At 36.6% G+C, this 17,736-nt stretch overlaps 1 protein-coding gene and 1 long non-coding RNA gene across 2 annotated transcripts; one reads left to right on the top strand and one right to left on the bottom strand.

The window, feature by feature from the left end:
* Window positions 1-147: 147 nt before the first annotated feature.
* LOC139124899 (apoptosis-enhancing nuclease-like) lies at window positions 148-16,718 on the top strand. The gene is made up of 2 exons (XM_070691006.1): window positions 148-293; window positions 15,882-16,718. Exon 2 carries the CDS (start codon window positions 15,885-15,887, stop codon window positions 16,689-16,691), a length of 807 nt encoding a protein of 268 aa, XP_070547107.1. The 5' UTR covers window positions 148-293; window positions 15,882-15,884; the 3' UTR covers window positions 16,692-16,718.
* LOC139124902 (uncharacterized) lies at window positions 4,231-4,937 on the bottom strand. The gene is made up of 2 exons (XR_011550088.1): window positions 4,803-4,937; window positions 4,231-4,406 (listed from the first exon to the last, which is right to left on the bottom strand). It is a non-coding gene; the product is annotated as an uncharacterized lncRNA (long non-coding RNA).
* Window positions 16,719-17,736: the final 1,018 nt, after the last annotated feature.

Here is a 17,736-nt window from a genome sequence, read left to right as displayed (position 1 = left end):
TTAGACGGGTCACTACGTGCTGTTAATGCTGTACTATGAATATTTCACGATGGAAAGAATGTATTGTCTCTATAGGCTGAAAATGTAGTATTTTTCCTATAAATCATCCAGGCAGGTGGACATGATTTTCCGCAAACTTAAATGGTCATAATCACCACGTGGTTCGTTGTTGCACAAGCACCGGCAAGATCGGCGAGGTGAAGACAAAGTTATGGTGACATTCATCAACTTCTGTGATCATTAGCCCTGCCACTAGCCGTCTCACACTGTCGGGATATCGGCCTATAATCCAGGTTAGTTGTATTCAGATTTTGAAAAGTCTTTATTATCGAAAATTTATGCAGAAAATATGGTTTTTCGTAGTCATTCTCGACGACTCAGTATGGAGCTGCAATCAATACGGTTACCACCCATGGTTGTCACACAGTCAACAGGGTTTAAACTCGTCAATGACGGTCTGTTTTCCGTGTTAAGTTAAAAACAGATCAGCAAATCATCTCTTTGCTTTGAAATCTGTCTGATCATCACAGTCTAGCAACGAACTGGCGAGATGAAGCCATGCAATTACTGAATGCTAATTCGAACCACCGAAGGCCGGAAGCCGTGCTGTAAAACAGGGAGAAAAGGTTGCACATAGCCCTACGAGTATGGCGAGAGTGTCCGGCTTTGGCTACGCCGGGAGAAAAAAGGTGGCGTAGCCAAAGCCGGACACTCTCGCCATACTCGTAGGGCTAGCTTGCACACAGATCTGCCGCGATCGTTCGGATTTTTGCCAATTTTTAACGGAGTGTCTATTACCACGCGCGTGGCAATAGCCAAGTTGGCTATTGCCACGCGCGTGGCAATAGCTATTGACACGCTAAGATTTTTTCGGAGACAGATTTTGTCAACTGTTGAAGTTAACTTTTCCCAGTTTGTGTAGAAATTAGCTCAAGTAAGTGTAATTGTATATTTCTGCCACGATTCACCTTGCGCTCGCTCAGGAAGTTGGTCTGATGGTAGCCCTGCGTACGATGCTGTGTGTTCCGCTACAGCTAATAGCCCCGCTCACTAGGCTATTAGCTGTAGCGGAACACACAGCATCGTACGCAGGGCTAGTCTGATGGTCGACGAAGCTTGGGGACGACCGGTCGGTGTGCAGTCTCTGCGATTGACAGTATACTGCATGCTCATTCATGCATCATGACAAAAGATACCATTTAAAAAGAACTTGTCTGGAAAGCAACTCAAAATTTACTCATTTTAACCCAAGAGAAATTGTTTCGGGGGCGAGAAAACCAACCTGACCTGCCGCAAACGTCTGTCTATGACCTTTGACCACGTGACCTATCTGTCAGCGACGTCATCACGTCAACGAACTAAGTGCATGCTGTATACGCGACGTCAGAACTTTCGAATGGAGGCCCCAGTGAATGTTAATTTCGAATTTTTTCTGTGGCACGAAAGTTTGTATAGTGACTCCTGGTTTTAATTTTTTGATTTGGTAAGAAACGGGGTGGACAACTGGTTGACATTTGTTAGAGAAAAAGTTTAGTCTCATTTTCCATGTAACACGAGTTATGCCAAGCATGATTGAAGCCGATTGAAGCCATACTACGCGTAGCTCACTGATTCTCAGTTAAAGTGGACAAAGTGGAGGCTAAAATGGTTTTGTATTTGATGTCGGCTAATCAGTATAGTTTTATATCTCGAGTATTAGGGACATGACTTTGCGCTAATGTGCAAATTTTCAACACATAAATCAACTAAGTTTCTATTTTTCGTGCTATTTAATTATAAGTATGCCAATTAACCGAGTAATTTACGTTACCAAGGAATGTTTTTGAAATAGTTATACCCATTAAAGTAGCCACAGATATTTCGGAACGTAATGTTTTCATTTAAGAGCAAGTTACCCATAGCCTTCATGAAATAGGTAATTAACGCTTACAACACAATGTTGATAGACAAAAAATACTGCCAAGTTCGTGATACTATCAATCTTAACAAAATTTTCATGAACTCTGATATTATCTTTTATGATATATAAAAGTGACTATAGTTTCGCTTTAAATTGTTTGTTTGTTTACTTGTGTTGAGTGCGAAATAGGAACACTGAGATTAACAACTGCGCTACGTTGTCAATAAAAACATTATATGGTCCTGAAAGTTGTAACGTAGATTACGTCAATATTGTCGGTGGTAACGTAAATTTAAGAAACTATTACAAGTTACATGGCTCTGGTCATCTTTTAAACATTTTGTTTTGTCATAATTAATATCAAAGGAACAAATTGACTTTATCAATAACAATCTTTCTGTTAACAACTAAGTCACTTTGATTCAAAATTGTATGTTATCTAATCTCTCTTAGGAGGGATTATGGAATGTCTTATCAATCAAATGGAACGTTTCATCCATCGAAATTCCAACATTTCTGTAAAACACTTGGCGTTTCAAATGACATCAAAAAATCATAAATATTGGATGAACTAACATCTTTGTAGTCCTCTGCAGTAGTTTTCAGCTATCTACCACACTGATATTTACGATAAAGTCGATCTTGAATGATAATAACGTAAATTACATATTACTTCCAATTACCTCATAGAAATGTAAAGTTGAAAAGTCACCGACTTCGCTTGGGGAAATAAATGTAGAAATGCAAATTTTAATCGTCATTTTTATATAGATATAGAGTAAAGGACTATAATCCATCATACTTACAAGAAAGACAAATGCTACCGAACACATTTCGAAACGCAACATGCGGTAAATTGTCTGAGAATTCAGAAATATCATTCTCTTAACAATTTCAGTATTGTAGCAGCTTCATTACATTAAGAAGTCATCCTTGTTTAACATATTGATCAATCAGACTTACCCCTTTTCCTGCCAAGTCCATATTTCACCACCAGGTCAAGATGGTTAAAATTAATGAAACACAACGTATTCTGTATGATGTATTTTAACATAATACTGTACATTTGAAGGCTGTTGAAAACATAATACAGTAAAGTTGATTTTTTTTGGACAAAAGATGCTATAAACATACCAAGCCAAGTGGGTGAAAATACGTCATGTTTTGGCTCAATACCGCTTTTTACTGACTTGGCTGATGGGGAAGTGATACAGTTATTACTGTCTGGCAGGAAAAGGGTTAAGGAAACTTGACACATGACCCTTATGAAAATTTTTAGCCTGCTGCACAGTGTTCCTGCACAGGTGCGGCACTAGTGCAACAGACAATTACTGTAACTCAACTGTAAGGCGACTTTTTCGCATGCAAATTAGCTGCTGCCGCACAGGCGCAAGAAATGATGGAAACAGTAACTGTGCGGCAGCTTTGTGCAGGAACTGTGCAGCAATATACAGCAGGTTGCGGCAGCTCTGCTGTAAGGCGATTTTTTCGCACGCAAATTAGTTGCTGCCGCACAGGTGCAAGAAGCAATGAAAACAGTAACTGTGCGGTAGCTTTGTGCAGGAACTGTGCAACAATACAACAAGTTGCAGCAGCTTTGCTGTAAGATGATTCTTTCGCATTATACACATTAGCTGCACTGAGCACATATATAGTGCAAGAAATGCTGAAAACAGTAACTTTGTGTTAGAAATGTGGAAGCCTGTCTTTGCACAATAGCCCTTTGAACTACAGAGTACCTGAAAGACTGTGCAGGAACTTCACAGAAAATTGTGGCATCTTGCAGGACAGCTACCAGGAGTAGGTAAACTTTGCGGCAAATTAATTTGAATGTTACTGCAAATTTGCCGCAAACTCCATGCAGCAAATTATTTTGCATGTTACTGCACATTTGCAGCAAACTACAAAATGCAAAATTCCCTTCATAAGTTGGCATAATTCCACAGCAGTCAGCTCTGGAATAATTTTTTACCAATTTCAGCAACAGTAAGAAAACAAAATACATTATTAAGTAGACGAGAGATACTGAAAACCAAAGAAGCAACACAATTAAGTGACAGCAAATTTCTTGAGTGAAATTGTACCATAAGTTTCAACGTTTTTATCTTTTCCAATGATATAAAACGTTCAGCTCAGATATGTACACAGAAGTTGTAAAATCGCTTGTGTAAACATGGCCAATGTTAGTGACACGGTTGAAAACCTGACAGACTGTGGAAAGCACAAGATATGTTATAATGTTTTATCCATAAGCTCTGAAATACCAGTTTAACAAGAAAAAATGGTCAGCGCAAATTAAGTTATTTTTAATAAAAGACAGAGAAAAAAGATTAAATTCAAATCGTGGTACGATTTATTTTATATGCCATGTTCATTTCATGCCACAAGTATCTTCAAGAGATTTTCTTTTGACTCGAGAAGTTCCATGTAACATTTACATTACTGTCATAGGCTGCGATTTGGCTTTCTGTTCTCTGAATTTCTTGTCCCTTCCTCACTATGCATTCTGAAAAATACAAATCGTTCAGGGAAGAGTATAAGTCTTTACCGTTTGACCAAACATTTTAAACAACGCAATTTGATGAAAGACATCAATAATTATTTGAAAAGAGACAAAAATGTTGAAAACTTGAAGCAGAAAAATGCATATATATTTATGATTATTAAATTAATAATGATCAAATGTCCAACAGCGGACAGCTCGCCGTATGTTGTTTACATACACGACGGCGGCGACGGGCGACAATCTGCAAAAATCTCAGCACTTACTGTAACTGTTGTGAAACGAAAGTGAATTCAGTATGAATCAGGACTTAACGAAAATTTATCTGTAGCTAAACATAGCAATACAACGATTACAGAACATTATAGCGATGAACAGACGGACGGTAAATTGACTTACATTTGAGAATGGCTCGCAGAGGTGGATGATTCGATCCCGGTTCCGGTTGCAGGTCTCTCCGAACCGTGTGTACATACTTAGAAAACATAGTCAGCATTTTTACTGCTGTTCGCGTTCACAAATTTTGAAATCCGTCTATCTCTGGTGCTGTATACACGTTTGTCCAACACTGTGATATCATTTGGCTGGCGATTCCATAGAAAGATCACGAAATTGTCCACTAGACAGTAACTCCCTAACAACAAGTACACAGCCGATGGTACCAAAATCTAACTTCGCGCCGATCAAGCCTCATGACGTTAACGGAAGTGCGATCTATAAATCATTACGCGATTGATAATGTAGTCCCGTTTTTAAACGCTGGAATTGACTCTACATTATGCACCAATCCGTTATGTTTCATACTTGATAGAGCACCCAATTTATAAGTATAATGAAAATGGTTATTTTCATCATAGAAAGACTCAAAATAGAGTAAAATTTCTTTCAACACGAAGATTCAATATCGATGCGCGAACTGAACTTGATGAACCGTGACCTCAGAGTGTAAACATGTCGGCTGCTCTCAGCGCTGGACGTTGGCGAAGTAGCGTATTGGATTTTCGTACAGCGGTCGGGATGGAGTTTGAAAAACCCCAAAATTGTGCTCGGCAATATAACTCTAACGCTGAAAACATGGACAAAAGCATTGAATATCAATCCAGTCATGACAGAAGGCGAGATTTTGTTAGCGATGACAGGACACAGACTTAGCTTCCAGTGCTGCGCACTGTACGTACCGTATACGGTATACAGTATACACCCTGCTGGAGCCAAGGTACGAGTAGCGGGTCCTGCGACATTGAAGTTTACTTGTTTGTTTCTACAATGAAAAGTTCTCATCTGTCGATATTTTTAAGGTACAGATTTGCAGTAACAAAAGTCTACGACGCGTCCTTACACAAGTTTAATACAGACCATCAGACTTAGATTTCGTTCGAAACTGCTTCAGTGCATTTTGGTATAACTCGCAGAAAATACAGAGTTTAACTTGCAAGACACACAAGTCCCTGTTTTAAAAATTTGTTTTCCTAAAAATTCAGTTGTCGACTGAACCGTGATTTACCAAACCAGATCGTCGAAGGGGTACTCATGTTACATGTCACTACTGTATAATACAGATGTACTCTTTCTATCCATCATCCATGCAATGTTGTTGAGTTTAGGCCTGTGTCGCTTTCACCAGCTGAACTGTGCTTTGAAAGCTGTCCATTATCTAACAATTTTTACAATTTAAAAATTGGATTGTCTGTTATAAAAATAAATGAATGTAAAATGTAAATGAAAGTTCAGTTTTGTTTTCTTGAATATGACTGGTCACGAAGTGCAATGGTACACTGTACTCCCGGTAATGAAATAGTCGGCAATGTGCCCATCATGTGTTGCTTCATATTTGCAGCAATAACCAATAACAATCTGTACATGTAATGTCATTTCTGGCACACAAGCTGCACACTTTGATGGCCTGCTGCACACAAGCTGCACACTTCAAGGTCTGTTGTACACAAGCTGTACACATTTTACATTTGCCGCACACAAGGTGTACAGTATGGAGATTATTGCACAGAAGCTGCACAGTTTTGTCTCCTGCTGCACAGTTTCTGCTCAGATTAACACTGTGCAGAAACTGTGCAGCTAGCTGCATTTTCCTGCACAGCCTCTCTTGCACAGCTTTCCTGTGCAGCACTAGTGCAGCAACTCTACGGCAGAGCTGCCGCAAGTCTACAGCAGAGCTGCCGCACAGTTTCATTTTCATAAGGGTATATGGTATTTTAGCGAACTGTCTTATCCTTTTCCAAAACTTCTTCTTGTGCTATATCATCAGTTAATGAGCTTACATGCAGAATTCTGCCACATTTATATTTTTACTTTTGCTCAATACAGCACAATACATCTTTCAACGAGAGCCTTGACCTGGGCATTTTTCCCGTGTCGTATTCTGTGACTGACAAATTACTGAGTGCCTTTTTGACTTTTTGTCTTCTCCGACAACAACTGCATTGACTTTGGAATTTTCTTTTGTCTTTGCTGTGCTGCCCTCTTACTTTAACTATTTTACTGGGTTGTAGTATACGTACTTCTTGACACGCTCCCTATCCTTCCTCTTAAAAACTCTTCCCAGTTTAAGTCACTTTTCATCCGCTTTAAGCTCTATGAATTTCTACTCTAGCTTTCCCCATTCTGCAAATAGTAGACATATTGCCCATGACGATGTTGAAAAAAAAACAAGAACACATTGTTGTCACATTAATTGTAATCTACGTTACGGTTATTGCAACTAAATATTATCTATTAGAAAATTACAGTATGTTTGAATATGGCATTTTGAGGAAGTCACAACTTGTTGTTTACTATTTAGTACTTTTACAAGCTTTAAAATATCAAATGTGATTTTATAACGAGTGCTTCTTCGCAAATGTAACTTACGTTACCGCTACTTTGAAATTTGTTGATGTTTTCAATAGTTATATGATTATATATATTTCTCTGCCTTTGCTGATTATTAGTTTGCTTCGTTAATTGTATATTATGTCAAAATACCAAACGTTTTACTGAAAATCAGATTTAGCCCTATTCAGTTTGCTTTTTAAAATTTAAGTAATTTACGTTACAATGCCAACCTGCAAACATGGTCAGTCATATGATCCAGATTTATTTACAGTGTTGCCAAATGAAGTTGATTCTCAAGTTGTAACGTACCCGAACAGCAAGACAGAAAGATAACAAATCATATCATGACACGTATTGTTACTGTATCCTGGACGCGTCAAGATGAGGCTACACCGTACATGAGCAAAATATTCACAGGGTCTGTCTTTTAGAATCATTTCCTCACATTTCGGTCTGTCTGAATGGCGATTTGAGTAGTCTGCTGTTGTCAGCTACCGGACAGCGTGTCGGCCTCGTTGTGAATAGTATTGGCGTAAACACCAAGTCAGTGTGCGGTGGCCTCCTTTAGGGTAATACGCTGGTAACGTTTTTTACTAGTAACGTAGTTTACGTAACGTTCATTACATTTTAAAACCTTTTCACACAATTTCTGCATAAATTCAGCCTATTGAAAACAAATATCTGTTTCACATGAAAGATGACCTTGTTCAAAAATAAATTATGTGAATTGCTAAAACTTATCTACTTGAGCAATCAGAAAATTTACGGTAACGTTTATTACATGATTATCTATACGGGTAGAATGGGCGAATATGGCAAATGAGCAACTTCATGTTGTAAGGAAAACATTGTTTACTTACTACTGAAACAGAACTAGAACAAATCATGTCCATGTACCATTTCTTTTTATAACAGAATAAGGAAATATATCCGAATTAATTGCGTACATCAACTATGGACAAAAATTGCTTAATGAATGATCACGTAAATTACCTAGATTATACGACAACGAAAGTTCATGAAGGAAACGGTGAAGGCAGTAATTCTTCAGCATAAAATTTGCTTTACTAAATGCGTGACATATTACTACAAAGAAAACATAGGGCCAAAGTCCCTGAAGCTACTATAGACATGGATACAAAATTAAGTATTTCCTGACTGTATGAAATTATCTCACTAAGGTCATCCTAGGGACATGTAAACCAAATATTAAAGCTGTCTGACCAGCGGTTTTGAAAAAACAAGCGACTCAACAGTTGACAGAGCTCTGCTGTGTTATGTAGAGAATAACCTTTTGTGACACATGTATTGATGAAGAAGGTGGATATCTTTGATAGCTCATTCAGGATGGCCTGACCAAAAATGGAAAAAATTCCGTAAAAATACAGATTTGCATATTTCATCAGACTATATTAGTCTATAATAGCAAATAAACGAGAGTTAATTACATTCTAATTAAAGTAAACAAGACTTGCTTAAATCAAGATTTACGTCATAATAAAACAGCATATCTGTCAGGTTATAAAGAATCTTGAGCTGGTTATCTTTTATTTTCATCCTATTAACCAAGCACATTTTAACTTTCAAATTAACATTGTAAGTAAGTTCTGTTGAATAAGTTGAGACTGTACATACTCAGAGAAAGCACACTGAAGAGACAAATGTTTGTAACTTAAGAAGTTCAAGGTTATCAAAAGCATTATAAGGAATCATGTTACACTTTCATTGCACTGTTTACACAGATTGCGTAATTGCTATAAGTAGCACAAGGAATCTTACAGCCCAGCTTTACCATAAAAACCCTATCACTTTGACCGCTCTTTTAATTGACCACTCTATTTTTTTCCTCAAAAGTAATCTTATTATATCCTTACCAAGTCAACCATAAATGGAAATTAGAACTTTCTCTATCTCTATTTATTTGACCACCCTATCATGACAAACTATTATGAGCAATTTCTTTAAGATAACATAAATGGTGGTTCAGAATATATCAAAGTTGGGATTCAGGAGAGTTGCCTTTACATGTTTTAATCCTCCAAGATGCTAAGCATTTCACTATGAACTGTCAAAAAAAGTTGAACGTTCTGATAATTCCACACTAAAATTATTTTGGCTTTGAAGATTTCGTAATTAATTCAATTATTTAAAATCATATAAATTATTTTTTTCTGGGTGAATTGATAGGGTTTATACAGTACAAGAATTACATACAATGTAAGTCTAATTTTTTGATAAAAAATGGACAAAAAATTCCTTAAAAATACACATTTGCATATTTCATTACAATTTGAACAAATCTAAGTTGGGTTATCCCTAGGGACCTGTATACCAAATAACAAAGCTGTCTGACCAGCGGTTATGAAGAAGAAGATTTTTTACCAAAAACACCTTTTTTGGCATTAATTTGCCTATTTTCAACAATATCAAAAAATTAAAAAAAATAGTTTCTCAAAATCATATTTTTCATCTACACAACAAATATCAAATCAGTAAGTATTGTGGTTCTCAGATATTTGAGTGGACGGACGCCTCACAAACGGACATACATACATACATACATACATACATACATACATACATACATACAGACTGACGACGGACGCCGGACGGATACCCATCCCAATAGCTTCTATAGACTATAGTCTATAGTAGCTAAAAAGGAACGAATATTTTGATACCCCTGCAAATTTTCGGAGAAAAGAGTGAACGTAAGAGTTTACTGAATGCGACATATTTTTTACTGTGGATTTGATGAGAAAAACAAATTAAAAAAGGGTAAAATTATTTAAATAATGCATTTAAATGGTACATGTAGATGTTTCTAGTGTACAATAGCTATTTTGTTTAAAGTTTTAACATCCGATAAGACTTTCCTACGCACTGTTAATTTTTATAGCCATACGACACCGCTCAAACCAATTTGTCCCTGTTAACTGAGAATCAGTGAGCTACGTGAAGTGAATGGTCGAGCTCCAGGTTGGTAACGACAGTAAAGACTAGTCCCAAAAACTTTGCGAATCGTTCTTTTTCCCTGAAAACATGTGCGAGGCAAAGATCGCTGATGACAAACGATGACAAAGAAATTAATTCACTAGATCCTTGTAAAGCTATAGGTTTTGACGAAATACACCCCAAGCTTGTAAAAGAAGCAGCTGATTATATAGTAGAACCACTTGCTCATATTATTAATACGTCATTATCCCAGGGTATATTCCCGGAAAAGTTAAAAATGGCAAGAGTAACCCCTATTTTTAAAAAGGGCTGTGCATATGAAATTGGCAATTATAGGCCTATTTCTGTATTGCCAGTTTTTAGTAAATCATAGAATCTGTTGTAAATACACAACTCGTGTATTTTTGGAAAAGTTTGACGTTCTAATCGACAATCAGTAGGCTTTCGCAAGAAGCATAGCACAAAATTAGCATTAGCAGACCTTATAGCTGAAATATCTAAGCAAATTGACGATGGTTATGTTACTTTGGTATTTTTATTGATTTTAAAAAGGCTTTTGACACGATAAATCACACAATTTTATTATCAAAGCTAAGTCATTATGGGATTAGAGGGTCGACTCTGAACTGGTTAAGACTTACATTGAAGGCCGACAACAGTATGTTAATATAAACAACTGTACTTCAAAAACTCAAATAATCCCTTGCGGAGTTCCACAGGGATCTATCCTAGGCCCTCTTCTCTTTTTAATATATATCAACGATATCAGCAAATCATCTCAGATATTTCAATTCAGGTTATTTGCTGACGACACCAATTTATTTTATTCAGATAACATACATAGAATTGATCTGGATATTTAAATACAGAGTTAACAAAAGTACATACCTGGTGCAAGTCCAACAAGCTTACTGTTAATGTTGACAAAACAAACTACATTATCTTTAAAACTGCTCGCAGAAATTTTGACCCTCAGGGTGCTTTATTTGTTGGTGATCTGGCAATTCAAAATGTTTTTTCTGCTATCTATCTTGGGGTTACCCTGGATTCTTCTTAACATGGAAATATCACATTGAAACAATTATCAAGAAGGTTAGTCAAAAAGTAGGTCTTATATCATATTTACGTCATTATCTTCCAAAATCAATTTTATTGTTATTGTACAATTGTTTTATCCTCCCTCATATAATGTACTGTATTGAAATATGGGGAAATGCGTATAAAACCTATCTAGACAGGATTTTTAGATTACAAAAGAGAGTGGTCAGACTGATAACTTTTTCTAGTAAAATTACACACAGTGCTCCATTGTTTCAGCAACTTGGAATTCTCAATGTTTATAAACTTTGTAAGTTTCAGACCTGTATATTTGCTTTTGACTTAAAACTGGTCATTATGGGCATTCATTAGATCGTTATGCTTCATCAATTTCACATACATATGAAACACGTTTATCTACTGGCGACAATTTTGTTATTCCAAAGGTAAATGTAAAATTAACTCAAATAATATATATTATTCTATTGCTAAGCATTGGAACGAAATTGCAAGGACGATGAAATCTGTACAATCAAGAAATTTATTTAAAACCTCACTTAAAATTTTGTTTTGAACTCAGAACAGTGAATCTCTGTATTTTTTGGTTTTTTATTTGTTTTCACCTCGCTGTTGAAATGTAATATGTACTTCTTGAAAAGGATGGCAACTATATTACTATGATATCATGATTTGTATGAATTCTGGGCCAGGGACTTGATAAGTTCCACTAGAACTACTTCCCTGGTCAACACCAGTAATGTTGACACATTTTTTACAGGTGAAATAAAGTCATTATCATTATCATATGAATACTCAGAGATCAATGGATGTAGTCAGTTGCGCGTTTTCATTAGACGTGACGGTCGGTCATGTTTTACTTCTGACGCCGAGCAACAGATTACGTTTGATTTACCGAATTATCCGCAAAAAAATATGGATTCAGGACGTGAACCATTGAGAGAGTCAATTATAGGTCAAAAAACATCTCAGAATTATCGTTCAAAACCATGGCGTGGCAATAGCCAGGTTGTCTATTGCCACGCGCGTGGCAATAGACAACCTGGCTATTGCCACGCGCGTGGCAATAGACAACTTGGCTATTGACACGCGCGTGGCAATAGCCTCGGCCATTTTTAAATCGTTTTACGTTCAGTACTAACCATATAGTGCTATTTCAACAGGGATGAAGTATACCCAAGTTCCCTGTGCATGCTGGTCTTACACAGTTTCCGTTCTTAGACTAGTCGTTTGCCCTCAGAGCTCCTGTTGTAGGGATGGATTAGGCACACAGTTAGCTGTACATAGTAGGGCTGTCTGTTATTGGCTACGCCGCCCACTGAGGCGGCATTTCTGGTATCATACAGCCCTGCTATGCAGAGCTAGGCACTTCATGTATCCACTGTCCACTTTTGATGAGGGATGCGTTCCAGACCAGTTTGCCATTAGTGACTTAAAATACTTGATAGATTGTCCTGATTAGATAGGCCTTAAGAAATGTCCAAAGAAAGATTATTTTCAGCATCCACTATGTTTTCAGCAATTTTTAGCTACTATAGACTATGGTCTATAGAAGCTATTGGGATGGGTATCCGTCCGGCGTCCGTCGTCAGTCTGTATGTATGTATGTATGTATGTATGTATGTATGTATGTATGTATGTATGTATGTCCGTTTGTGAGGCGTCCGTCCACTCAAATATCTTGAGAACCGCAGTACTTACTGATTTGATATTTGTTGTGTAGATGAAAAATATGATTTTGAGAAACTATTTTTTTTTTTTTTTGATATTGTTGAAAATAGGCAAATTAATGCCAAAAAAGGCGTTTTTGGTAAAAAATCTTCTTCTTCATAACCGCTGGTCAGACAGCTTTGTTATTTGGTATACAGGTCCCTAGGGATAACCCAACTTGGATTTGTTCAAATTGTGATGAAATATGCAGATGTGTATTTTTAAGGAATGTTTTTGTCCTTTTTGGTCAAAAAAATTTAACTTACATTGTATGTAATTCTTGTACTGTATAAACCCTATCAATTCACCCAGAAAAAAATAATTAATATGATTTTAAATAATTGAATTAATTAGGAAATCATCGAAGCCAAAATAATTTTAGTGTGAAATTATCAGAAAGTTCAACTCTTTTTGACAGTTCATAGTGAAATGCTTACCATCTTGGAGGATTAAACATGTAAAGGCAACTTTCCTGAATCCCAACTGTGATATATTTCTGAACCACCATTTATGTTATCTAAAAGAAATTGCTCATAATGGTTTGTCATGATAGGGTGGTCAAATAAATAGAGATAGAGAAAGTTCTAATTTCCATTTATGGTTGACTGGTAAGGATAAAATAAGATTACTTTTTGAGGAAAAAAATAGAGTGGTCAATTAAAAGAGTGGTCAAAGTGATATGGTTTTTATGGTAAAGCTGGGCTGTAAGATTCCTCATGTGCTATTTATAGCAATTATGCAATCTGTGTAAACAGTGCAATGAAAGTGTAACATGATTCCTTATAATGCTTTTGATGACCTTGAACTTCTTAAGTTTCAAACATTTGTCTCTTCAGTGTGCTTTCTCTGAGTACGTACAGTCTAAACTTATTCAACAGAACTTACTTACAATGTTAATTTGAAAGTTAAAATAAGCTTGATTAATAGGATGAAAATACTGATATGAAAGATAACCAGCTCAAGATTCTTTATAACCTGACAGATATGCTGTTTTTTTATGACGTAAATCTTGATTTAAGCAAGTCTTGTTTACTTTAATTAGAATGTAATTAACTCTCGTTTATTTGCTATTATAGACTAATATAGTCTGATGAAATATGCAAATCTGTATTTTTACGGAATTTTTTTCCATTTTTGGTCAGGCCATCCTGAAATGAGCTATCAAAGATATCCACCTTCTTCATCAATACATGTGTCACAAAAGGTTATTCTCTACATAACACAGCAGAGCTCTGTCAACTGTTGAGTCGCTTGTTAGCTACTATAGACTATAGTCTATAGAAGCTATTGGGATGGGTATCCGTCCGGCGTCCGTCTGTATGTATGTATGTATGTATGTATGTATGTATGTATGTCCGTTTGTGAGGCGTCCGTCCACTCAAATATCTTGAGAACCGCAGTACTTACTGATTTGATATTTGTTGTGTAGATGAAAAATATGATTTTGAGAAACTATTTTTTTTTATTTTTTGATATTGTTGAAAATAGGCAAATTAATGCCAAAAAAGGTGTTTTTGGTAAAAAATCTTCTTCTTCATAACCGCTGGTCAGACAGCTTTGTTATTTGGTATACAGGTCCCTAAGGATAACCCAACTTAGATTTGTTCAAATTGTGATGAAATATGCAAATGTGTATTTTTAGGAATTTTTTTGTCATTTTTGGTTAAAGTTTGACTTACATTGTATGTAATTCTTTTACTGTATAAACCCTATCAATTCACCACAAAAAATAATATGTTTTTAAATAATTGAATTAATTAGGAAATCATCAAAGCCAAAATAATTTTAGTGTGGAATTATCAGAAAGTTCAACTTTTTTCGACAGTTCATAGTGAATTGAGGATTAAAACATGTAAAGGCAACTTTCCTGAATCCCAACTTTGATATATTCTGAACCACCATTTATGTTATCTAAAAGAAATTGTTCATAATAGTTTGTCATGATAGGGTGGTCAAATAAATAGAGATAGAGAAAGTTCTAATTTCCATTTATGGTTGACTTGGTAAGGATAAAATAAGATTACTTTTTGAGGAAAAAAATAGAGTGGTCAATTAAAAGAGTGGTCAAAGTGATAGGGTTTTTATGGTAAAGCTGGGCTGTAAGTTTCCTCGTGCTATTTATAGCAATCATGCAATCTGTGTAAACAGTGCAATGAAAGTGTAACATGATTCCTTATGATGCTTTTGATGACCTTGAACTTCTTAAGTGTACGTACAGTCTCAACTTATTCAACAGAACTTACTTACAATGTTAATTTGAAAGTTAAAATGTGCTTGGTTAATAGAATGAAAATACTGATATTAAAAGATAACCAGCTCAAGATTCTTTATAACCTGACAGATATGCTGTATTTTTATGACGTAAATCTTGATTTAAGCAAGTCTTGTTTACTTTAATTAGAATGTAATTAACTCTCGTTTATTTGCTATTATAGACTAATATACCGGTAGTCTGTTGAAATATGCAAATCTGTATTTTTACGGAATTTTTTTTCCATTTTTGGTCAGGTCATCCTGAAATGAGCTATCAAAGATATCCACCTTCTTCATCAATACATGTGTCACAAAAGGTTATTCTCTACATAACACAGCAGAGCTCTGTCAACTGTTGAGTCGCTTTTTTTTCAAAACCGCTGGTCAGACAGCTTTAATATTTGGTTTACATGTCCCTAGGATGACCTTAGTGAGATAATTTCATAGAGTCAGGAAATACTTAATTTTGTATCCATGTCTATAGTAGCTTCAGGGACTTTGGCCCTATGTTTTTTTTCAAAACCGCTGGTCAGACAGCTTTAATATTTGGTTTACATGTCCCTAGGATGACCTTAGTGAGATAATTTCATTCAGTCAGGAAATACTTAATTTTGTATCCATGTCTATAGTAGCTTCAGGGACTTTGACCCTATGTTTCTCCTTTCTTTGTTGCAGAAAATGCCGTCCACAGCTACTGCCAGCAGTAGGAACGCAGATGCAGGGCTGTCTTGCGTGGCAGGAGTGACCTCAATGATGAAAGGGAAATCAAAGTCAGCCAAAATTAAAAAGAAGAAGTCACTGTCAGGACGTATAAAAAGACTTCTTTCAGCTAGCAACAAGGAGAAACACAGAGAGACGGTGCAGAAGAACGGTTTTGTTTCACAGAGTTCATCAAAATTGTGTTCACACTCAACATGCAGTCAGTATGTAGCAGTGGACTGCGAGATGGTCGGAGTGGGCCCTACCAAGCGTACTGCCCTCGCAAGGTGCACAATCGTTGATTACCATGGCAACTGTTTGTATGACTCTTTTGTGACCCCGGATGAACCAGTTACTGATTACAGAACACCATGGAGTGGCATTCGGAAGGCAGACATTGAAAAAGGCATCCCCTTGCGGACTGTCCAAAATTACGTGCAGAAGCTTCTGATGGGAAAGATTCTTATCGGCCATGCTGTCGCAAACGATCTGAAAGCGTTACAGTTGTCGCATCCATCTGAAAGAATCCGAGACACTTCCAAGTGTTCAGGTATTCGTGAACTCATGGGAATGGATTCCAATCAGGGTTTGAGCTTGAAGAGATTAAGCAAGCAGCTACTGCACAGGGACATACAGAATGGTGAACACTGCTCGCTGGAAGACGCTAGAGCCGCCATGGATTTATTTAAACTTGTTGAAAACGAATGGGAGGGCGGCGACTGTAATTCACATTTACAGTGTTTCATGGATGATCTGTACTGGCCTGTGGATCTTGATAATAAATAAAATGAATGGCATTTATGTGTCTCTTAATTGAGTTTTCGGGTCATTTATTTTCAAAAATACTTGAGGCCCTATTCCAAGCATTCTCTTATTTCTGTTTTTGCCAATTTTCAACTTACTTAAAATCAAATTTCCCCAATCTATTTAGGGATGCTAAGCATTTCTGTCAACCCCCATGGTTTAAAGAATGTATCAAATGTATGTACAGAAAGTTAATATTTATCTTGCCAAGTGCCTGTCACATAAGGTAAACCAACGAGGCATAACATGTCCCATAACAAAGACTTGAATATTTGAAGGCCTGTTAAAATGGAGATTGTATGCTTTTTACTGACATGCCATGCTTTAATATACCATGCAAAAGTGTGTGACAATCATATGGTATATTTTGGCTCAATATCGCTTTTTAGTGACTTGGCAGATGAAGAAGTAATAGGCCTGGTAGGATAAAAATTAAAGGTCCATTCTCAGTGTTTCATCCAGGATGGAATCAACAGGGGGTTTTACCCCTTCACCAGAAAATTAAGGGGGATTTCACCAGTTCATGTGCTCTTCTTATATCTCTAAGGTGTGGCTGGCACCTGGTCCCCCTTGACAAATCACTAGGGGTGCCAACATGTCAACAGAGGGGGAATCCCCCATCCCCCTCTCTAGATAAACACTGCATTTTGTGACAGTTTTATGCATGAGATGGTAACTTCATTCAACAGCTTAAACAAACAACAGCAGCACCTACAAAGTTACAACAGGCAAAGTTTTTGCAAACTCTCTTTTGATTGTAAGCTTTAATACCGTGCACTCTTGTGTTGGCCAATCATAATGCAGCTTTCAGTGTTATCCAATCTAATGAATTTATTTGGCTGTCAATCATGCGTCCACTTCCTTTCATTTCTGGAGAGAATTTTTCAGTAGATGTAAAAGATCCGCTGCAAAGGTCTTGAGATGGTAGCTCAAGATGGATGAGCACAGACATGCTCTACGTATAGGGCAGGACAGTTTTAATTTGGCAAGTCCAGTCTCCAGGCCCAATATCAAATTCATTGCAAGA

Source organism: Ptychodera flava, assembly GCF_041260155.1.
Source record: "Ptychodera flava strain L36383 chromosome 23 unlocalized genomic scaffold, AS_Pfla_20210202 Scaffold_24__1_contigs__length_23054250_pilon, whole genome shotgun sequence".
Lineage (NCBI taxonomy): Eukaryota > Metazoa > Hemichordata > Enteropneusta > Ptychoderidae > Ptychodera > Ptychodera flava.
Note: the sequence above shows the minus strand (reverse complement) of the source record. Positions and strands in the feature narration are given on the sequence as shown.